General features: G+C 43.1%; 1 protein-coding gene across 1 annotated transcript in view; it reads left to right on the forward strand.

Moving 5' to 3' along the window:
- LOC138786485 (uncharacterized) overlaps positions 1 to 10,235 on the forward strand; it is a 54,865-nt gene extending 44,630 nt beyond the window's left edge. Inside the window, exons 10-17 of the mRNA XM_069963470.1 lie at positions 34 to 360; positions 610 to 921; positions 4,120 to 4,407; positions 4,559 to 4,903; positions 4,988 to 5,266; positions 5,698 to 6,024; positions 8,282 to 8,424; positions 9,801 to 10,235. Coding sequence (XP_069819571.1) covers positions 34 to 360; positions 610 to 921; positions 4,120 to 4,407; positions 4,559 to 4,903; positions 4,988 to 5,266; positions 5,698 to 6,024; positions 8,282 to 8,424; positions 9,801 to 9,809 — 2,030 coding nt within the window. The 3' untranslated portion in view covers positions 9,810 to 10,235. The remainder of the gene's footprint in view (positions 1 to 33; positions 361 to 609; positions 922 to 4,119; positions 4,408 to 4,558; positions 4,904 to 4,987; positions 5,267 to 5,697; positions 6,025 to 8,281; positions 8,425 to 9,800) is intronic.
- The last annotated feature ends 14,270 nt before the right edge of the window (positions 10,236 to 24,505 follow it).

The raw sequence follows: 24,505 nt of genomic DNA on the forward strand, positions 1-24,505 counted from the left end.
AAAATATATACTTCATTTTTTTTCCAAAATCAGATGACATGAAGGTTCCAACCATACGTCTGCTGTCTCCTGATGAAGAAACAAAGAGCAACACTTTGAAATTGATCTGTTTGGTGATGGATTTTTATCCAGAAGATCTTTTTGTAACCTGGAAGATCAATGATGCCTTAACCAAAGAAGATGTTTCAAACTCAGGTCAAATCAGCTGTAACCACAACGTAAAACAATGTACAGCTATAAGTCAACTGGTAATACAGAAGAGCGAGTGGTTAAAAGGCGTAACTTACTCCTGTCTTGTAGCCCACATCTCTTCTGATGTCTACATTATAAAAAATATCACTGGTGTTCCCAAAAAAACAGGTATATATAGCTCTGTGTTATTTTATGACTGCATATGTACAGTGTCATCCCTTAATTAGTTCAGAGAATACCTTACCAACAGAAGTCGTTTAGATTGGACAACCTCTTTGTCCGCCCCAACACTTTGACAATCACAACACTTAGACAAGATCACCGCCATAGCATAGTATAAACATGACGATTTGATATTGATATTTGATATTATGTTTTTTTGTAACTTTGCCTTATACTTTTGTTTTACGCTTTTAGAAAAAATAATTCAGCCACGGTCTCCAGACATTCTGACATCTTCTGGAAACACTGATATGGTAACAGGCACCATCCCGTTGTTGTGTGCAATTTCAAACTTTTGGCCACAAAATGCTAACCTTGTGTGGTTAAAAAATGGGAAAAAGTTAGATGAAAAGAACACTGGTTTCACATCAATTAAGCAGGAAAATGGAATGTATTCTGGAAAGAGTTTACTGAACGTTTCTATAGAGAGCTGGAATATAGATACCTATAAATGTTGTGTGACCCACCTGAACAAAGAAATCATTGAAGCTATACAAAAACCTCAAGGTATGAAGGTTGCTTTCAGTTAGTATTCATTTAATTTTATACCTATATAAAAAAAAAGCCCACACTAAGTTATAAGGGTTCCACGCTATACTTGCAATGAGAAGAAAAATCCTTAAAACCTGAAATCTTGTTTTCCTCTGGGTTGTACGTATGCCTGTCCAGGCTTTGTGTTATTGGGATATGATTAAAAAAAAATGTCTTAAATCTGTGAACTGAGCCTCAATTCTTTATTCTTTTATATATTGTATTATACATTGTGTATACCGTATTTTCCGGCGTATAAGATGACTCCTGACTTTTAAGGGGTTCGCCTTATACGCAGGAAAATCAACTCACCTGTGACCCATTACCGGCGCTTCTCCCGTCAGGTTCCTGGCACAGGCAGTGTGATGGACACTGCCTGAGACGGAGTTCCCCAAAGCTCTCCTGGCAGCCGAGTGTCTCATCGGAGAAGCTCGGAGATGCTCTGCTGCCAGTAGAGCTTTGGGGGAATGATAGAGGCTTTGGGAACTTCCGGCACCTCTGCCATTCTCCCGAAGCTACCCGGGAGAGCTGGGAGAGCTTCAGAGACCTCCGGCACAGGCAGTGTGCATTATACTGCCTGCGCCGGGAACGTCACTGGGGACGCACGGCTGCCGGGAATGGGTCACAGGTGAATTGTATCGTTTGTTTTTTAACAGGGGTCGCCGCATATGGTGGGGATGTATCTGTTTTTAAGCTCCCCCACCATAAGAGGCGACCATAACCAGTGTATAAGACAACCCCTGACTTCTGAGAAGATTTTTCAGGGATAAAAAATCGTCTTATATGCCAGAAAAAACAGTACATTGCCATTAGTAGAAACAAGGTACAAGCATAAAATGCTATGGCCAATTTCAATTCAATACAGTTTAAAGCAGATGAGAAGGAGTTCAAAAAGGAAGAGACTACATTTTTTAGGGTTAGGCTATGGTGTACACACCGTAAAATACAGTCATTATTTTTAGGTAAAAATATGGCCATAATTTTAATATAATAATGTGTTAAAACAGGGGTGGGGAACCTCCGGCCCGCGGGCCGCATCCGGCCCGCGGGCCGCATCCGGCCCCTGAGACCTCCCGATGCGGCCCGCGGCTCCCCTGTGACACGCGCTGCTCTGGAGGAAGGAAGGAGACGGCGCACACAGCATCCTCTGTGACAGCTGCCGTGCTGTCTGTGTCGGCTCCTTCCTCCTCCAAAGCGGCGCGTGTCTTCAGTCTCCTGCGGGCCGCGCGCGATGACGTCATTTCATCGCGCGCCGCCTGCAGGAGAAGACCGGCACAGAGGACCTGGGAGAGAAGAGGACCTGGGCGGAGGTAAAGTGAGTGGGATGTTTATTTTTTTTTATTTGGGGGTTAAATAGGCTACCAGGGACATGCCTGATGGGGGGGGGGGTTAACTAGTCCACCAGGGACATGAGTGATGGGGGTGGGATAACTAGGCTACTAGGGACAAGATTGTTGGGGGTTAACTGGTCCACCAGGGACATGACTGTTGGGTGTTTACTGGTCCACCAGGCATATGACTGTTGGGGGTTAACTGGTCCACCAGGGACATGACTGTTGGGGGGGGGATAACTAGGCCACCAGGGACAAGACTGTTGGGGGTTAACTGGTCCACCAGGGACATGACTGTTGGGTGTTTACTGGTCCACCAGGCATATGACTGTTGGGGGTTAACTGGTCCACCAGGGACATGACTGTTGGGGGTTAACTAGGCTACCAGGGACATGACTGTTGGGGGTTAACTAGGCCACCAGGGACATGACTGTTGGGGGTTAACTAGGCCACCAGGGACATGACTAATGGGGGTTAACTAGGCCACCAGGGACAGGCCTGATGGGGGGTTAACTAGGCTACCAGGGACATGCCTGATGGGGGGTTAACTAGGCTACCAGGGACATGACTGAGGGATTAACTAGGCTACCAGGGACATGACTGATGTGGGTTAACTAGGCTAACTAGGCTATCAGGGATATGCCTGATGGGGGTTAAATAGGCCACCAGGGACATGCCTGATGGGGGTTAACTAGGCTACCAGGGACAGGCCTGATGGGGGTTAACTAGGCTACCAGGGACAGGCCTGATGGGGGTTAACTAGTCCACCAGGGACAAGACTGATGCGGGTTAACTAGGCTACCAGGGACATGACTGATGGGGGTTAACTAGTCCACCAGGGACATGACTGATGGGGGTTAACTAGTCCACCAGGGACATGACTGATGGGGGTTAACTAGGCTACCAGGGGCATGACTGATGGGGGTTAACTAGGCTACCAGGGGCATGACTGATGGGGGTTAACTAGGCTACCAGGGGCATGACTGATGGGGGTTAACTAGGCTACCAGGGGCATGACTGATGGGGGTTAACTAGGCTACCAGGGACATGCCTGATGGGGGTTAACTAGGCTACCAGGAACAGGCCTGATGGGGGTTAACTACAATAGCAGGGGCACTAGGCGAACAATACCTTGCCTTGCCCTGGGTGCTGCAAACCCACGCTACTAACTGCCGCGCACGGTATGCGGCCCTCGAATGATTTTATTAATGCCCGACCGGCCCTCGACATGGAAAAGGTTCCCCACCCCTGTGTTAAAAGGACTCAAAATGACACTCGTATTTAGCTTTTATTTCTCTGTGTGTGAACCTAACCCAATGGTTAGACATTTTAAACAGTCTTGTACTGTAAAGTTGTTCTTAATTTTTTTTATCCAGTATGGCGAAAAAAAATCCAAAAAGTTCTGTATACATTAAAATTGTCCAAAGCTTATTAACTGAACTTAAAAAAATTGTTTACTTTTTTTTTTAAACTAAGCTATTTGGGTATCATTATAATCATACTGATCTGAAGAATAAAGATAACATATAAGTTTGTAGGCCAGAAGGAATAAACAAAGGCCCAAAAATGTGTCCATAAACATCTGTAAGGGGTTAAATGTTTTAAAGAGCTATATAAGGTTCAGGAGGGAAGTGTTTTTAATAAGAAACTTAACACAAAAACATTTTAAATTTGTTGGGGGAACAATATGGAGCAACATGAGAAATTATTATTCTACTGAAAGAGTAGTAGATGCTTAGAACAAACAATCAGTAGATGTGGTAGGTAAATCTACAATAACTGAGTTATATGTCATCAGTGCCCATGTAACTGATGTGTGATGTGTTACTGTGTTTCTCCCCAGTGCCTGATGGTGAGATACTAAAACCATCCTTTAGGGAGCTCTTTCTTTTTAAAAATGCATCCGTCTCCTGTAGAACTAATATGGTACATGCTGACATTCAGTGGATACTGAATGAGAAGGCAACAAATGCTCAAGCCAAACAAAGTCTAATTATCCATAACACAACATGGGTGCAAAGCACAATGACCGTTAGCTTGAGAGATTGGAAGGAAATGTCAACTCTGTCCTGTAAAATAAATCCACCCCAGGAGCATCTCCAGAAAAAGATGACCATCGTTAGGGCAAAGGGTAAGTCACCCTATTAAATACCGGCATGTGCATATATGCCAACAATACATTGCTATATAACATTTTAAGGACAATCTGTAAGTAAATTGTTAGATATTTAAAAAAATAAATAAATAAAAATACATATACTACACTTTTTTTCAAAAATCAGATGACATGAAGGTTCCAACCATACGTCTGCTGCCTCCTGATGAAGAAACAAGAAGCAACACTTTGAAATTGATCTGTTTGGTGATGGACTTTTATCCAGAAGACCTTTTTGTGACCTGGATGATCAATGATTCCTTAAATGAAGAAGATTCCTTAACTGAAGAAGACATTTCAAACTTTAGTCAAGTCAGCTGTAACCACAACGTAAAGCAATGTACAGCTATAAGTGAACTGGTCATACAGAAGAGCAAATGGTTAAAAGGCGTAACTTACTCCTGCCTTGTAGCCCACATCTCTTCTGATGTCTACATTATAAAAAATATCAGTGGTGTTCCCAATAAACCAGGTATATATATATCTCAGTGTTATTTTATGACCACATATATACAGTGTCATCCCTAGTGTGAAGCTAAGCATATTTTCTTTTCAGAAGAACCATTTGTCACGGCAGAACCTGATGTCCAGGAACCGACCTTCAGTGAGTTGCTCCTTTCTAAAAATGCCACGGTCAACTGTAGAACTAGAGTCGGCATCAAAGATATCAACTGGCTGTCAAATGAGACTGACATTCTTACACCCAGGCAGAGAAATGATGAACGGACTTTGTACAAGGATATGGAATCAGTACAAGCCACAATACAAATCCCATTGGAAGAATGGAACACAAACTCAACACAACTTTGCAATGAAGGATTTTATAGTAGCAGAGGTGAGTAGCTTCCCAAATTAAGGGTTACCTGTCTCTTTAAACTTCAGAGGTTTATATTAAAGTGCTCAGACCCCCACAATCCCTAAGATAAACGGCGAGTGCTGCACTTGTTTGGTTGTGATCTTCATGGCTCAGCTTTGGAAGTGGTGGAAGGATTGACCGAAAGTTTCTACCCATTCACTTTAGGCATTAGTGGGGGTCTCAGCACCTATGTAAACTTCTAACAAGTTGCTATGACATTGAGTAGATAGTTACGCTTTGAAGAAATGTACTTGTCATGTAATAGCAGCATGGGACTTTTTAGAATTGATGTCACTTAATAGTTCCATTATATGATTATGTGAAGTAGCACGACCAGGACCATGAAAAACGATAATCATACCCTGGATGTATATCAGTTGTACATTTATCAAACCTGCTTAATTTTACAGATGCCAATATGATAAAACAGCCTAAAGTTTACTTATTGCCCCCTGTCATTGAAAGCAAAGAGGAGGAACATCTAACACTGATTTGTGTGATCAATGGATTTTATCCAGAAGATGTCATTGTGACATGGAAGATCAATGACACCGCAATCAAGCAGGACTTTCCCCAACAAAAAGAAGTTTTTTGTGACCCTCAGGAACAGTTGTGCACCTATGTCAGTCATTTACCCATCTTAAAGGAAGAGTGGCTTGGAGGAATAAGCTATTCATGCCTGGTGGCTCATTTTTCATCTAAGTATTACATCAGTTCAAACATTAGCAAACCAAATGGTAAAATACTATTACAATACTTCTTGAATTGTGCGTCAATTATATACTGTATTATCCAATAAAAATCTCTTTACAGTATAGAGTGGGGAAAATAAGTATTTGATACCTCCAATTTTCCCACCTACAAAGAATGGAGAGGTGTGTTATTTTTATTGTAGGTGCACTCAAACAAAGAGAGACAAAATCTATACAAAAAAATCCAGAAAATCTCAATGTTTGATTTCTGAATAATTAATTTGCATTTTGTTACATGATAAAAACAGAAAATATTTGGTATAGAAACCTTTGCTTGCTTTTACAAAGGACAGATGTTTCCTATAGTTATTGGCCAAGTTTGCACATACTGCAATAGGGATTTTGTCCCACTCCTCCATACAGATCTTCTCTAGATCTTTCAGGTTTCAAAGTTGTCACTAGGCAACACTGAGTTTCAGTTCCCTCCAAAGATTTTTTATTGGGTTCAGGGCTGCAGACTGGCTAGGCCACTCCAGGAACTTGTCTGTGTGTTTCGGGTTTTGTCATGCTGGCAGACCAAGCCACAACCCATATTCATGCTCTTTCTAAGGGAAGGAGGTTGTTGGCCAAAATCTTATGAGACATGGCTCCGAAAAGCACTCCGAAAGTATGATGTTTCCACCCCATGCTCATTCTTCTTCCTCCAGTGGAGTTATTAAAAAGTCCTATTTTGGACTCATGTGACTATATGGCCTTGTCCCATGCGTCCTCTGGATGGTCAGATGGTCGTTGGCAAACTTTAAATAGGCCTCGACGTGTGCTAGTGTTTGCTTGCAGGATTTTAATTCATGATGGCATAGTGTGTTACTAATTGCAATCTTTGAGACTGTGATCCCAGCTCTCTTCAGGCCATTGACCTAGTTCTACCATATAGTTCTGGGCTGATTCCTGACCTTTTTCAGAATCACCCTTACCCCATTAGACGAGATCTTACATGGAGCCCCAGACCAAGGAAAATTTACAGTCATCTTGTTTTCCTTCCATTTTCTAATAATTGAGAAAACAGTTGTTGTCTTTTCACCAAGCTTCTTGCTTATTGTCCTGTAGCCCATCCCAGCCTTGTGCAGGTCCACAATTTTGTCCCTGGTGTCCTTAAATAGCTCTCTAGTCTTGGCCATGGTGGAGAAGTCAGGGTATGTGCACACTGAGCAATTCTCGAGGAATTGAAGAATAAAGTTTTCAGGCAGAATTCAAGCAGAATTTAAGCCCCCCATTGACTTCTATAGGATTCCTCCAGCAGATCTACAGCAGAAAATTCTGCTCGGAAATTCTGCAGTGTGAACAACAGAGCAGAAAACCCATTGAACACAATGGGACTTTGCTCTGTACATATTTTACAGGAGGAATTTCAAGCTGAATCTCAAGCTGAATTTCAAGCTGAATTCCTCGCCTTTTCCTCAGTGTGCACATGGGTTTAGAGTGTGATTGATTTGTATACAGGTAACGCGTTTAAAAAGATGCAGGTAATGAGTTCAGGGTAGAAGAAGCTTCTTAAAGAAAAATTAACAGGTCTGTGAGAGACAATTCTTCCTGGTTGGTGATCAAAAAATTATTTCATGCAATAAAATGCTAATCTTACACTGTGATTTTATTGAATGGTTTTTATAGATTCTGCCTCTCACATGTAAAGTGTACCTACAATAAAATTACAGACCTATCTATTTTTTGTAGGTGCAAAATCAGCAGTGTATCAAATACTTATTTTCCTCACTGTAAATGTAATATATTATACATAAAATTATGCATCATCAAATAACCTTTTTTGTTCTAGTTCAATAAAAAAACTGAATTTCCCTGTATTGCAAGTGTAGTCATTTATTTCTAAGGACAAATGGGATTTTAAAATTTTTTCAAGCGTTTTACCGCTTCTAATAGTCTTTATGCCTATTTATTTTGGCGACAACTGTGATGTGCTACAACTTTCCTACTTAGCAGTTAAAATGTACCCCCTATGATTATAAGAGCCATGTCTGCCACCAGAACTTTGAAACTTCCATCAGATAGGGGAACAGGCATCAACTACATGGCACTAAATAACTCTCCTGAAAAACTTAATTAAAAGAAAGGCTTTTGGCATTGGATGATTATCTCAGTAAATGGATCCACCACTCCTAGGTTGCATCCTCTGCATTTTTCTAGCATGAGACCTTGTATCATTGTATGTTAACGTTAATACAACTAGTTGTACTCTGTAACGAAAACATACACTATGTTCTACTTACAAATGGATACTTCCCTACAGATATCGATACTGTCTATGAAGACGATGAAGGGGAAGAGCTACGGGAAATAGAAGAAATCAACAATATGTGGACAACAACATCAACTTTTATTGCTCTGTTCTTGGTAACATTGATCTACAGCAGCTTTGTCACTTTTGTCAAGGTACAGTACATGGCAATAGATTGTTGCTAATGTCTTTATTTTAAGTATACACTCTGCAGGTATATGATACACCATGCTATTATAGTTAAATAATGTTTTGATGTAATGATTCTAAGGAAATGTCAGTGTGAGGAAATATTATATCTCATTTCATTTCACCTCTACTTTCCTTTAATTCACATGGACCTTGTTGTGCATTCTTTGAATTCAAATAGGCACATAACATGCTATATTTCTCATAAGATACCAACATAGTGGATGTATTGTAGAAGTAAATAATTAACTTATTTATGTGGCATGACTTGTTGGCATTTTGTGCATCTCAAGTATTTTTAATGCTACAGTACACAAAGTTGCTAACACAATAAGACAGGTCAGATTAGGAAAATGGGACTATGTCCTGAAGGCCAAAATTGGCTGTGTTCTAAAAGGGAAACTTTTAGCAGGTTAGAAGCATCTAACCTGCTGACAGCTCAGTTTAGGGCACAAAGAACTGAGGATGAAATAAAGTTTCTTACCTTCATCGGTGCTGTTTCCACGATATTAAGAGTTTAATCCATATGCAAATATGTCATTTTGGTGCACTAGGGGTGGGAATACAGACCCCGAGTGCACTGATCTTTCCCCGTCCCCAGGCCTGCTCTAATGATATTCACAAATGCACAAAAAGCATATAGGTGCACTCACCAACTGGCATCCAGCCAGGAAACTAAATCTCCTAGCATGCATTGCACCTGAGAGCCAACTTCCTGGTACCCACCCCTGTCTTGTAGTATCTGCCCACTACTGGCTCAATCTGCTTCTGCTTTGCACAGTAAACACAATATCTATCGAATCTATCTATCTATCTATCTATCTATCTATCTATCTATCTATGTATGATCTATCTATTCATCTACTTAGATAAGAGAAAGATAGAGATGAAACAAAAGTGTCTCCTTTTCCCCTATACTGCTCAGGAGAGGCTGTTGTTTCCCCGCCCTCGGCCAGGTGATCACTTTGTGATGTCACTCATGTATGCATTGCAAATAAGATGTAACCACTTGCCTGGCAACAGAAGAGACAGAGATCATGTGACCTAGGTCTCAGAAGGGAGTAGTAGCTAGAGTGGAGACAGAGTAAGGATTTTCAGCAGCTTCCACATGTGAGTCAGGATGTGCTGCACAAAAATAGACCAATTTGTGTAATAACCTATTACAAACATGCTTAGATCATGGGTTTGGATTGAAATCTTTCTTAACCAGAGTTCCCCTTTAAGACATACTTTTGCACTTTACACAGTTGTATTATAAAATATGTTTTTCTTCTGTTATATGTATATTGGATGAATTCAATCTTTTATGAGCACATTCTAATTAAAAATATTATTGTTTTAGGTCAAGTAAATGAAAGATATGAGAAAGAGAGCATCTACATATCAATCCACTCTCGTGATGAGATGATCATCTAAGCTGAAAATGTTGCTATTAAAATATCTATTAAATTAGCTATGACTATGTCAGTAATTCTGTAACTTTAGCAAAAACCTGGAGTGAGGTAGAAAAAAACCCTGTATATGGTCTATTCACATATGGCATGGAACTGGGTATCATATATATGCTTCTTATCCTCTTGATGACTTGGTTACTAGCCATGCATGATCTTACTGACAGTAAAATGCAATTGTTTTGAACTGTACCATAAGAAATTTTATACTAATACTTCTATATTGTGATTTGCTCATGCTTATCTTCAGTGAAAAAAAGAAATGTAGATCTATGTCGGCATTGCTTTATTGTTATGTATATTACGTGGTTAGCAATGTCAGTATTGGTGCTTCTGCTTTTTTAATAAAACTTTTTTGCTTAGTAATTTGGTCCTTTTATGTGTTCCTTTTTTGCTTAATCATTTTGGTATTGTTTTCTGGATAAATGCTAGCACCAGCTTGCACAGGGCGCCTCAACCCCCGGCCAGCTGGGGGGGTGCCCTGGCAGACAGACAGCTGCACACCTAACTTAGTAATAGAAGTTAGATGTGCTGTCTGTCTGCCAGAGTGCCCCCCCTCCCCCCCCCCCCCAGGTGGCAGCCTGCCCTCTTCCCATGGTGGTTCATTCGGGGCACTCCTGCAGACAGACAGCACATCTAACTTCTATTACTTAGGATGCATTTACACAGAAAGATTTATCTGACAGATTTTGGAAGCCAAAGCCAGGAATGGATTTAAAAAGAGGATAGATCCCAGTCTTTCCTTTATGACCTGAACCCTGTTTATAGTCTGTTCCTGGCTTTGGCTTCAAAGATCTGTCAGATAAATCTGTCTGTGTAAACGCACCATTAGTTAGGTGAGCAGCTGTCTGTCTGCCTGCTCGCAAGTCCAGCCAATCAGTATGGGGACGTGCAGTCTGGGTGACGTTATGCCACAGCCGGCTCTCTGGGAAGAACTCTTGGCTGGGGGCTGTAGTTGTCTGAAGGGGGGGGGGGTCTGTAGTTTTCATGGGGGGAGGGCTGTAGTTGTGGGAGTAGTAGTTGTGTGTATGGATGGGGGGAATAGTAGTTGTGTGTATGGCTAGGGGAGTAGTAGTTGCGTGTATGTCTGGAGGGGGAAGTAGTAGTTGAGTGAGGGGGGAGGGGGCGCTGAAAAAAGGTTTCACACAGGGTGACATTTACCCTAAGACCGGCACTGGCTAGCACAAGTGAGAATGAATGTAGGTCTGCAAAGGAGAGGGTGTTATCCCAAACAGAACAAGCTGAGATCATACTCCAAACAGACCTGTCATTATTCACAATGCAGTTGCCAAACTTCTTGATAGATTATAAGAAATAGGTTCTGTTGCCAATAAACGAAATGCTGGATGATGGAAAACAGCCATGTAGATGTAAGAACAACCACCAGTGGCCTGATTCCTGCAGAATAGCACCATAATCCAGCAAATTATTTCTACCCAAAACTGAAATCCTTACATCAGATGATTTTTAAAGCATATTTATCTATATTTATCTATATAAAGCATCTATATTTAGATGAATTAAAGCATATTTCTTCATGAACTTTCAACAGAGGTCAACAAGCAGAATCATCACTACTGGTTGGACACAAACCCACATTGGGCTGTGTCATCAAAAAATAGAAGATTGTCAGCAGAAAAAGAGCATCTGGTCCATCTAGTCTGCTCTTTTAGGATTTCCTTTCTTATTATCTTAGGAGAGATATAAAAGGTGGCCATAAGGTTTCTTAATTTCTCCTTTTAAACTCTTTGATAAGACATAAGTGAGAAAACAGTGTTCAGACTTCTTACTTTCTACAACTGAAAATGAGACGAGAGCTCATGGAGAACACAGTGTCTATGACAGTGCCTCATGGAAGTAGCGTCCTGACACTCACAACATCAGCAGTGAAGCATTACACATGGCTGTAGTAGATACTGACCTCTAAATCTTTCGGCCACTTCTCTATGTGGACAGCGCTGACCGTGAGTACCTTAATTCCTTTTTATTTTATTCACTTATTCCCATCACAGTGCACATGTAACAGGTAGAGATGAGCGAACCTTTCAGACGTTTGGTCCGAAAGCAGTTCGCTCGATTGTGATGCCTGTGATCCCGGGTGCATAGTTGCGATCCCGGGAATATGCGGCCAAGATATTCCAGGGAATCGATCTGGAATTCCCTGGCCACATATTCCCGGGATCGCAACTATGCACCCGGAATCACAGGCATCACGATCGAGCGCAGATGGTCCGATGGTCCGCGCATCTCTAGTAACAGGGGCCAAAGTGTAGTGCAGGGGGCAAAGCTAATGGTGTGTTTACACATAGAGATTTATCTGACAGATTTTCAAAGCCAGAAATGGATTTGAAAAGAGGAGAAATCTCAGTCTTTGCTTTATGACCTGATCTCTGTTCATAGTCTGTTCCTGGCTTTGGCTTCAAAGGTCTGTCAGATAAATCACTCTGTGAAAACGCACCATTACATGTGTCCCTGAGCCTAGGTGTCCTGATCATGCATCAGTGCCACCCTCTGCGGTGAAGACTGCACTTTTGCCCTTTAGTCCGTTCCTGGTTTTATTATGTTCTTTGCTATGTCTTCTGTTTTCCGTTCCATGTTTCTTAGTTCTCCCTGCACTTACCTTGCTGTGGCCTTCTCACTAATTGTCTCTGCTGTGTTCTGATGGACAGGTCTCTTCACCTCCGGCTTTCTGTGTTTCTTTTGCTTTACCTATGAGCTTTGTGTCTAGGACTTGGTTTCCCTTATAGGTGTCTCCCTTCAGTCTGTGCTCTTGATAGCTTGGCCAGCTCATTTGTTCAGCTTGATCCAATGTTTTACCTTGCAATCCGTATTCCTGGTTTCCTGACCTCTTTACATGTTTCTTACCATTCTTTGTCTTTTGGTTCTGTGCCCTGTTTAGTCCTCAGTGTACCTCAGTTCATCTTGCTATTATCTCTGGCTTTTGGTTGTCTGTTACTTTGTTGCATCTCTGGCTTTCGTCCTCCATTTGTTTGGTCCTCCGTTTCTTGCTGCTGCCTTCTTGGTCCTGTCCTTCTGTGTGTCTTTGTGACTTTGCCTTGTCTACTGTCATTGTACATTGTTTGCCCTTACTGTTACTATCTCTGGCTTTCGTACCTTGCTTGTTTGGTATTCTCCTTGCCCGTTTGTACTACCTATTTTGTGTCCTGTATTTTGTTTGTCTGTGTGCACTTATTTGAGTGCAGGGACTGACGCCCAGTTGCGGACGGTCAGTTAGGACCTGCTCTGCAAGTAGGTAGGGACAGTGTGGGGGGTGTTAGCCATAGGGCCCACTTGTCCTGTGTCTCTTTGTTTCCTGTGGCACTGACACTTGGTTTCTGTAATATAAAGTTATAGTTCTGACTGCTTGCTGTCAGTGAATGCAGGCACATGTACCTGTCTTTGTGTCACAGCTCTGTATATTGTAAGTGTTAGGGATGTTCTTAGAGTCTGGATGGAACTAGAATGTTGTCATTCACAGTCAGCAAGCAGAGATCTAAACTTACACTACACCCCCCCCACCCCTGTTATGCAGCACATAGCTCCACCATGTGCACGCCAGCTCTGCTACATCATCAGCTAGTATGGAATACATATTGGGGTGATGTGATGCAAAATCAGTGAAAAAAAAACTGTCCTGTGTTTACTGTGCAATAGTAATGACAGCAGTGGTCAGGGAAAAAGGGGGCAAATATACAAAGGACCAATCAGGGAAATGCATGATGGGAAATGTAAGTTCCTATCTTGGTTATAGATCGGCTTTTAGAAAAACTTGTAACTCAGGAATGGCAGCAGCTAGAAAGACAGGAGACAGCTTCAAATACTCAGGGAGACTTGGTGAGTAAAACCAGTTAGGCTAGGTTCACACTGCGTTTCAGCATCCGTTTAACGCATCCGTTTTTTGCAAAAAACGCATGAAAAACGGATTGCAAAAAACGGATTTATTTGTGTGCATCCGTTTTTCCATTGACTTCCATTATTAAAAAAAACGGATCCGTTTTTTTTGGCGGAGCAAAACGGACCAAAAACCGTTGCTGACCCTATTTTTCTGGACGTTAAAAAAAACGGATCCGTTAAACGGATGCTGAAAACGCAGTGTGAACCTAGCCTTAGCAGTTGTCTCTTCATGTAATCCCAGATGGACTGACTGATGTTGAGATTGGAGGCCAGGTCTCCTTGACAGGTCCTCTTTAACATTTTAAGGGTACAAACACACACACCGTATACGCAGCAGATTTGATGCTGTGTTCAGTTATTTATATCTAATCTGCTCTGTATTGCAGAAATATGTAGCAGTAATACCTTCATACATTAGGGACTCATTACGCTACATCTAGGATTTGGTAAAGAAACTGTTGAGGTAAATTAATTTAAAATAACGGCCGTTGCTTACTGATCTCAGTGAGCCTTTGAAGTCAAGCATAGCTAATTCCTCCTTCAGACTTCTAGTCAACTTTGTGTGGAGAAAAAGTAGACTTTAACCCTTTAAGGACATGGCCCATTTTCGTTTTTACGTTTTCGGTTTTTCCTCCTTGTGTTTAAAAGGTCATAGCACTTGCATTTTTCCACCTAGAAACCCACATGACCCCTTATTTCTTGCGTCACTAATTGTACTTTGCAATTACAGGCTGAATTTTTGCATAAAGTACACTGCGAAACCAGAAAAAAATTCAAAGTGTGGTGAAATTGAAAAAAAAAACGCATTTCTTTTATTTGGGGGAAATGTGTTTTTACGCCATTCGCCCTGGGGTAAAACTGACTTGTTATGCATGTTCCTCAAGTCGTTACGATTAAAACGATATATAACATGTATAACTTATATTGTATCGGATGGCCTGTAAAAAATTCAAACCGTTGTTAACCAATATACATTCCTTAAAATCGCTCCATTCCCAGGCTTATAGCGCTTTTATCCTTTGGTCTATGGGGCTGTGCGAGGTGTCATTTTTTGCGCCATGATGTGATCTTTCTATCGGTACCTTGATTGCCCATATACGTCTTTTTGATCGCTTTTTATTACATTTTTTCTGGATTTGATGCGACCAAAAATGCGCAATTTTGCACTTTGGGATTTTTTTGCGCTGACGCCGTTTACCGTACGAGATCAGGAATGTGATTAATTAATAGTTCGGGCGATTACGCACGCGGCGATACCAAACATGTTTATTTATTTATTTATTTGTTTACTTTTATTTAAAACCTGGGAAAAGGGGGGTGATTCAGACTTTTATTAGGGGAGGGGGATTTTTACTATTAACAACACGTTTTTTTTTTTTTTTACACATATACTAGAAGCCCCCCTGGGGGACTTCTAGTATATACACTTTGATCTCTCATAGAGATCTCTGCAGCATAGATATGCTGCAGAGATCCATGAGATCGGCACTCGTTTGCTTTCGGCTGCTGCAGCCGGAAACAAACGAGTGCCGAGCCGAGGACGGCGCCATCTTGGACGCGTCCCCGGCCGGCATCAGTAACGGAGATCGCTCCTCCGGGACAAGGTCACGGAGGAGCGATATCCCCCACAAGACACCAGGGAAACGTTGCCTCCGGTAATCGGAGGCAGCTGTCAACTTTGACAGCTGCCTCCGATTAGCTAATTAGCGGGCACGGCGATCGGACCGTGCCCGCTAATAGCGGCGGTCCCGGGCTACACGCGGCACCCGGGATCGCGGCACTTCAAAGCGGGGCCGCCGCGCGGCCCCGCTTTGAAGTGCTAATGAGGACATAGGACGTACCGGTACGTCCTATGTCCTTAAGAGGTTAAAGGGGAGCTCCAGCGTGAGGGCACTTTTTTGGGGGGACCGGGGAGGAGGTGGCTGAAATAAAAGACGTCCACTTACCTCCCCAGTTCCAGCGGCGGGTCCCGCATCACGGTGCTCCGGTTCCCGGCTGGAGGCGGGATCCGTGCGGACTTCAAACTGATCCCGTCTCCTAAACTGAGTGGCTGAGCGGCCCTGAGACGTAGCGTCTCGGGCGGCGTCACACACTAGGAAGCGGCACCGGAGCGCCGTGATGCGGGACCCGCCGCTGGAACCGGGGAGGTAAGTGGACGTGCCCCCACGCTGGAGCACCCCTTTAATCCTTTGCTAGCTATGCATGGCTGATAGACAACCTGTATAATGTCTCTCATAACATCTATTAGAAATTCTTGAAAGGTGGGCTCATAAACTGCTTTTATGATCCATGCTCTTTTCCCTTTAGAGTATTCAAGCTCCGTATGGAGCGGAACTTTAGAATGTGAAAGATCTATAATTCTCCAGTATGACAAAAAAAAGTTAGTTGGTGCAAATCTGGGAGAATGTTTTTCCAAAATCTTATATTCTGGACATTTCTTATGTAACCATTTTGTCTCCATCAATTGATCTTCTGTGTGTGGTGGGTGAAGACATGAATGGTACGCTGACTCATATTGCCGAGAGTGTTCATTCGTAACATGGTGCAGTACTGACAGCCAATGTTCTACCAACAGATCACATTGTTTGTCACAGGTTCTGGAGGTTTGTCACAGGTTTGGTAAAGCTTATTGCCAATTGATTTTTCCAAGTTCCACACATCGAATTGATGCCCTATTTCAGGGTATTCCTCACGCAACACTTTTCTAATCTTTTCAAAAAACTACTTCCTGATAAGACTATTGCAGCTGCAATTAAAACATTACCTGAAGGTTGATGTTCCTACATGGGTTAGCTGTCCCACAGATGGTGAATGTGGCCCTTTTCACACCGTACAACAATGGATAAAGCACTGCCTTTGAAAATATTTTTTAAAGCAGTTCCGAAAACTATGTGCTTACATTCATCGACAACATTATCAACCATACTGGTATGGTCTTCAAATTCATCAGGCTTATCCAGTTCATCATCACTAGTAACTACAAATGACTTGTCAGGATCCTTTTCACAACGACTGACGTGAAAGGTAGAATCATCAGGATTTTCATATGTAGACAATGATGTGTCCCACCCTTCTTCTTCATGCCTTGTTCAGTCTTTTTTTTAAATTGGTATAATATCTATTGCAAATGGAAATTGCGACTCAACATCAGCTCCTGAAACTAAAATTTGTAATGGACTAGTCCCAGCTTCAGTGGCATGTACAGTTGTTTCCTTTTCAGGGGTTTAAAGAGGATGTACCACCAGGTACGTCCTCTTTAACCTGACACAAGGATAGAACGGCGCCGTCATGGGGAAGCCGGTGCCACGGTCCGTTTTTAGAACCGAGGCCTGGTTCCCCTGTACGGTGCCATTCTTTCCACGGTTACCGGCCGGTGCTTAAGCACTGGAGGTAGGCCAGCCCACCCCCAGTGGGAGGGAATTCCCTTCCCTCTATGATGCGGCTCTGTTAGAATCAAAGGAGCCACGTCATAGAGGGGAGGGAATTCCCTCCCACTGGGGGCGGGCCGGCCTACCTCCAGTGCTTGAGCAAGGGCCGGTAACCATGGAAAGAACGGCGCCGTACAGGGGAACCGGGCCGCGGTTCGAAAAACGGACCACGGCACCGGCTTCCCCGTGACATCACCGTTCTATCCCTGTGTCAGGTTAAAGAGGACAAATTTCTGAAGGTCCACCATAATTATGTTCAGAAAAATTAGAACAAGTAGGTTTCACTGTTTAAGTTGACATTTTGAAATGAGTTGAGTAATATTGAATTATGTCTGAGCTAAGGCAGGGAGCCAAAATAGTCTTGTAGTTGGTGGATTCTTCAACTGGACCAAATTCAGCCAAGACATCTGTATTTCCATAATCTGGTTCTCTTGCAGTTGTTTCTTCCAAAATAATTTCTGTCACTTCTGATGAACCTGCAGATGTAGTAGGCACCATAGCTGGAGGGAGCAACAGGTTTCTCAATTCCTTTGGTGGCAACAAACATCTACATATTGTATTCCGGTTCCTTTTTTTAAATAAAGATTTGAGTGATTTTGTGTTTTTTATGCGAAAGGGGTAGGGTCATAGTGGTAAAATTTCATTTTTTTTTATTGGTGTATAAGACTTCCCTTTAGGTTACAAACCCACTTGGCGGGTCTGCAGCGAGTCTCCATGCTGCGTTTTTGCAGCGAGACTTGCTGCAGATCCCGGCCCTATGCTTTTAATGGCAGACAAACACGCAGCAGGGATGTACATCCCTGCTGCGAGTTTGTCTGCAGCCCACCCCATTAACCCCCCGGCCGCCGGAGCTGATACTTCACCTGATCCCGGCTCCGGCGGTTCCCGATGTCTTCAGCAAGCCGGAACGGGGACCAGGTGAAGTATATGCTCCAGCCAGCCGCCCGCAGCCCCGGCCGCCCGATCGCCCCCCCGCAGCCCTGGCCGCCCGATCGCCCCCCCGCAGCACCGATTGCACGCCCCCCTCGATCGAGCAGCCGGGGCTGCAGGGGGGCGTGTAAGCGATCGGTGCTGCGGGGGGGGGCGTGCGATCGGTGCTGCGGGGGGGGCGTGCGATCGGTGCTGCGGGGGGGCGGCCGGGGCTGCGGGGGGGGCGATCGGGCGGCCGGGGCTGCGGGTGGCTGGCTGGAGCATATACTTCACCTGGTCCCCGCTCCGGCTTGCTAAACACATCGGGAACCGCCGGAGCCGGGATCAGGTGAAGTATCAGCTCCGGCGGCCGGGGGGTTAATGGGGTGGGCTGCAGACAAACTCGCAGCAGGGATGTAAAAGCATAGTGCCGGGATCTGCAGCGAGTCTCGCTGCAAAAACATAGCATGGAGACTCGCTGCAGACCCGCCAAGTGGGTTTGTAACCTTAATAGGTTACATAGTTGCGCTTGTAGATTCAGGTTGACTAAATGATGGAAAAGTGATGCTGGATTCAGTTTGCGCTGTTGCTTCAGTTCAGGAAGACATTGAAGTTAATGGATCAAGATGATGCGTTTTCTGTTTAAGCTTTCTAAATGTTGGCTCTGGCGATGTTTATGTGCCTGTTGAGATTCTTGATTGTGAGAGCGCTGAAGTTGAAGTGGTGCTTGTAGAAAAAAATGGACCTGTCAGGTTATCAGTTTGAGATTCAGAGGCCATACTTTATGTCAAAGAGGTAGTTGATGTAGTTGTAACATAATGGATGTGTAATTGATGTAACAATAGATGTCTCCAAAGTTGTTGTAGGAAGATCTGGTATACTTTGAGGTAACCCCTCAGCCTGTGGCCCTTTCTGTGAATATAGTGGCAACTGCGTCTTTTTTGAGAATCTGACGATCCTCCACATAGTTGAGTGCATCTTGAGAAAAGTGCAATGAGCAAATTCAATTTGTGTCCTTGCCATCTCCTCCAAATTTGATTCAAATTTGCCGGTTTGTTTCAGCCATTGTGTAATGCGGTCACAGTCCCATGGAAAACAATGAAGTTTTAATTTATTTTCCTTTGGACGTAATTTCGTCAAACATCCTGGGACTGTACATGAAGGCATTCTAAAAAAAATTATAGTTTAGATATTTTTATTTTAATAATATTTTAATAGTTTGATTTTCAATTGATTCTTTATATAAAAATGTTTTATATTCTTAAAAAAATTTATGGTGGAAATGGCGGAACCAAAAAAAAAAAAAAATCTACAAAGAGGATTACAACACATGTATAGAATGAAAAGATTAATAATATCATTGTATTATTTCTGGCACAGGCAGAAGTTGTTACTCATTCTGCTTGCAGCGGAAAACATGCCCACCTCTCGGCGTTGTGCTATTGGCAGTTGTCCGTGATTTCCGTTGCTGCCTGTGCCAGAAGACAGAAGAGGACAGCGTGTGACGTAAGAGCTGCAGCAACTCAAAAGCGTGTTGACTTAACCAGTTATGTGAACATAGTTAGAGATGAGTGAACCGGCCGAGGTTCGGGTTCGTATGAACCTGAACTCTCGGCTTCTGATTCCCGCTGTCTACCCGCACCCTGGAGAGGGATACAGCCTGAGGACCGCCTGGAAAACTGGGATACAGCCATAGCCATAGGCTGTATCCCAGTTTTCCAGGCGGTCCTTAGACTGTATCCAGCCTCTCCATGGAGCGGGCAGACAGTGGGAATCAGAAGCCAAGAGTTCAGGTTCATATGAATCTGAACCTCGGCCGGTTCACTCATCTCTTAACATAGTCAGAGGGTCAAGGAATGTAAAGTAATGTTGTGGAAGCTTTCCATATTCACTGAACTCAAGGAGATCAGTGAAAAAATTCCAATTAAGTACTCAATCAAGACTCTCCACTGATGCCCCCAAAAATTTGAATATGCAAAACAACAGTCCGTGGAGCCTTGGTTGCGAGTCTTAAAACACTGGAAAGCTAGATATCTCTAGCCTGTTCCCACTGGGTGCCTCCATGATGGGGAGAGCACCACACCACCCTGATAGGTAGCCCCTTAAAGGGGTATTCCAGGTTATTTTGATATTAATTCTACTGATTTCTCTTGTAATATAATTAATATATCTCATTGGTTTCTATAATAAATTTTGTCTCTTTCTCTCTATTTTTATGTAAGTCACGTGTTTCTGTGACGTCACCGAACCGGAAGTGTGGGGACTTCCCCGACTCGGCCGGCCTCTTGGTGTTTATGTAGTTAGAAAGCTAGCAGAGCTTTACAAACGGCCTCCCTGCACACGGGAGGTCACATGACACCCTGTTCCCGGGCGGCCTGTCAGTGTGAAGGAGGTCGCATCCACCTCCTGTATAATCACTAAAACCCTCCACCCCCTGCCAGTATAATCATCCCGATGTCTCCCCCGGCCCCCTCCATCCTGTGTATACAGTCCTTTTCAAAGATCTCTCACCCCATCCCCCGGTCTCGGCACCTCTTGCACTCAGCTGACAGGCTCTCTCTCTCTCTCTCTCTCGCTGTGTGTGAAGCAGGAGAGATTTCTTTCCTGCTCCGTACACAGTTCCTGGCAGCTGAGTTTTATCGGGGCAATTGACAGGCACTGTGTACGGAGCAGGAAAGAAATCTCTCCTGCTTCACACACAGCGAGAGAGAGAGAGAGAGAGAGACTGTCAGCTGAGTGCAAGAGGTGCCGAGACCGGGGGATGGGGTGAGAGATCTTTGAAAAGGACTGTATACACAGGATGGAGGGGGCCGGGGGAGACATCGGTATGATTATACTGGCAGGGGGTGGAGGGTTTTAGTGATTATACAGGAGGTGGATGCGACCTCCTTCACACTGACAGGCCGCCCGGGAACAGGGTGTCATGTGACCTCCCGTGTGCAGGGAGGCCGTTTGTAAAGCTCTGCTAGCTTTCTAACTACATAAACACCAAGAGGCCGGCCGAGTCGGGGAAGTCCCCACACTTCCGGTTCGGTGACGTCACAGAAACACGTGACTTACATAAAAATAGAGAGAAAGAGACAAAATTTATTATAGAAACCAATGAGATATATTAATTATATTACAAGAGAAATCAGTAGAATTAATATCAAAATAACCTGGAATACCCCTTTAAGTCCCACTTAGTTGCGAGTATTGGAACATCATGGAGGCACCCCGTGGCAACAGGCTAGAGATATCTGGCTATCTCGTGTTTTGAGACCGAGGCTCCGCGGACTCTTGTTTTGCACAGAATTTACCAGCAATAGTTCATTTGACCTGTATAACTATTTGATTTCAACACTGAAATTTATTTTGGTTCATCTGTTGTATATTTTTTGTTTTTTTGTTTGTTATTGTTGAAGTTTTACTGATGTGCTCCGATACCTCTTTGGAATTTTAATTGGTACAGTCTGTATATTGTGTGACAATCTGGGGGTTACTCACTCGCTGGGATCGCCATCTCCTGGGTCAGAGACGGTCGGCACATCACAAACTTCAGTCTAGTCAGTGCTGTTTGCTTTAAACTGACCGCGGTCGCTTTATTTGTCAGTCCAAGGAAGAACATAAGACATAGGCAACACTTTGCAAATAAAATAAAACCTAGGCCGTCTAGCCACTGACTATACACCACAGCTTCCCTAGCTGTTACTTCTGAGCCTACTGCTCAACACTACCAGATCCACTGGGCTCACCAAGACTTGTCTGCAGCTCCCACAGGCCTAGCACTGCCTGTGTTCTCCCACCCTGGGAGCCATCACCTGGGAAGCTCTGAAGTCTCTAATAGAGCTCCACCAGGTGGGTTTCAGAGCCTCATCAGCTCTTAGGTTGGAGTGGAGTATATGGACCAGGAGCTCCACCTGAACTCCAATTCCCACTCCAGAGGCACAGTACTGCCTCTTTAAGCCCCACAATGCCACAATTGTTATATTTTTTTTTTAATAATAATTATACAGATTAGCAAACTGTATAGTTCTAAAAAAATTTATTTGAAAATACTTGTATTCCCAAATTTATGAAATCTTTGTTCAAGTTAAACTGTTTGTTTTCTTTGAAAATATATTTTCTTTTCAACAATATATTGCTTGTAACAGCTAAATAAATAACCAATGAAATTTTTAACGTAACTTTATATATTCACAGTAACCAAAAGCGTGTTGAACTTTTTCAACAGCAATGTGCCATTTAAAAATTGAGCTCGCTTGGCAAGTAACATCTAGATCATTACTATACCATTTAAAGCCAGCGAAAGAATCATCACAGTCAGGGAATGTATCCCCTTTCTTGTTGACAACGCAGGATGGGATGGGCACTCATTTCTCCCTTCCCAGATAGCCATATATCATGGCTGTGAATTAGGACATCCAATGCAGACTCCTAAAGAAATAAAATAAAAATAATTAATAAGCTAAACATTATTCAATAGAATTAGAATATATTTTTCATATAATTCCAAATATACCTATTCTCATTCTGACTGTAGCGTCTGGCTGTTGTATCAGGAATCATAAAGTGGTAATGCTGTAGCACCCATTTCTCTAACACTAGGTGATGAAACTGCGGATGACCAAGAATACAGTTAGTGTTGTCTCTCAAACTATTGCTAGCAGAATATTCACTACAACAGAGGCTTTCTTCCACTGTTTCCATAATCTTACAATTTCCACATGTACACCAATGTGTACATAAAGTTGTCCCTCGGTGTCCACTGTGGGGGCAGGACGCACTTCATTCGGTCCCCATCTTGGTTTGCTTGGAAAGCAGTAAGGGTGCATGTGGTTCTCATGATCAATTCCAAGCAACATTGCTTGTAATGGCTTAAATTCATGCAATTTTTTTTTATTTTAGACTCAGTATTTGTAGTAGCATTGAAAGTGATATTGTACACTTTCAATGTCACCGCTCAACCCTCCCCCCAACATACCACAGTTGACTTCTGTCTCTTGAGCAAAATTCCTTTACGGTACTGTTTCAAAATTGACACATATATGTTTGTATTTGTGCTGGCAATAGCTCTGTACAAGTATATATGTATATACACAATCCGATTTGTGTTCTTTTATTTGCTAATCATGTCAGGCTTGTGTTTGGCAATGTCCAGTACATGCATGAGATCTTTTCATGGATCTGTTAGGCAGGCACCAGAACAGGGGTTGAAAGGTGGATGAAAAATGAAAAAATGACAGGCTATGCTGGCTATACTGTAAACACCTCAGTCTGTGATGTGATTAGAAGGGGGTGGGGGGTGGGGGTAATAAACATATGTACCAACTATATGTTACATAGAACATTTGTATATCTATATGTGGTGATTTTTGTGTATAATAATTTACTATTTTGCAAAGCTGTTGGTGTTTCTAGAAGTCAGTAGCGGGTCACCTTAGGCATGCAGACACTGTACACTGTACCAGTGATGTTACAGAGGATGTAGGAAGCTGGGATACAGGCTAAGCATAGAAATAAAGCGTGCCAAAAGGGGGTGGTAACATTCAGGGAGTGGGTGGAACAAAGAGGAAGGCTTGATTGAGTGGGCTGGACAAGATGGAGAAGGGAGTATACAGTGGGCGTTCCAGAGTAACAACAAACAAGGTAGAGAAGCTGGGAGCTTAGACAGGAAGTGAGGAGAGAACAGCTGATAATCAGAACAGGCAATGTGGGGGTCAAAGAGCGACGATTCTGGGCTAAAACTGCTACTACACAAAAGGTATACATTATCCCTTGTTGATTTGGTAATTGATTTATTTATTTTTTTACAGACCCTGGACTGCTCCTTTAAGATGTCACCTGACAGATGATTCAAAGGGTTAAAGGGAATTTGTTGGCTACGAGACCCTACTAGACGTGCTGACAGTGTGCTGTAGTTGGCAGGCCCCTAGTGAGCATGTTACCTTTTGATAATTTGTCTGTGGTGTACTGACATGAAGAGTCAGAGAGGAGTTGTGGCTCAGCGTTTGTACCGCACTCTAGCACACCTCATCACTCATCACTCCCTGGCACACTGGCTTACTCCCTCTCCTTCATAAATAATTTCTGCTGCCCAGCCTCCTGCCCCCTCATGTTGTAAGCCAGTGTGCCTGAATTTTTATCCTAGTAATAAACTGCCTGCAGAGGACTGATCTGCAAGCAGTTTTATGCTGGGTTCACACTATGTATATTTCAGGCTGTATTTGGTCCTCATGTCAGGTCCTCATAGCAACCAAAACCAGGAGTGGATTGAAAACCCAGAAAGGATCTGTTCACACAATGTTGAAATTGAGTGGATGGCCGCCATATAACGGTAAATAACTTCCATTATTTCAATATAACAGCCGTTGTTTTAAAATAAC

This window comes from Dendropsophus ebraccatus, chromosome 3 (genome assembly GCF_027789765.1).
Source record: "Dendropsophus ebraccatus isolate aDenEbr1 chromosome 3, aDenEbr1.pat, whole genome shotgun sequence".
Classification (NCBI taxonomy): domain Eukaryota; kingdom Metazoa; phylum Chordata; class Amphibia; order Anura; family Hylidae; genus Dendropsophus; species Dendropsophus ebraccatus.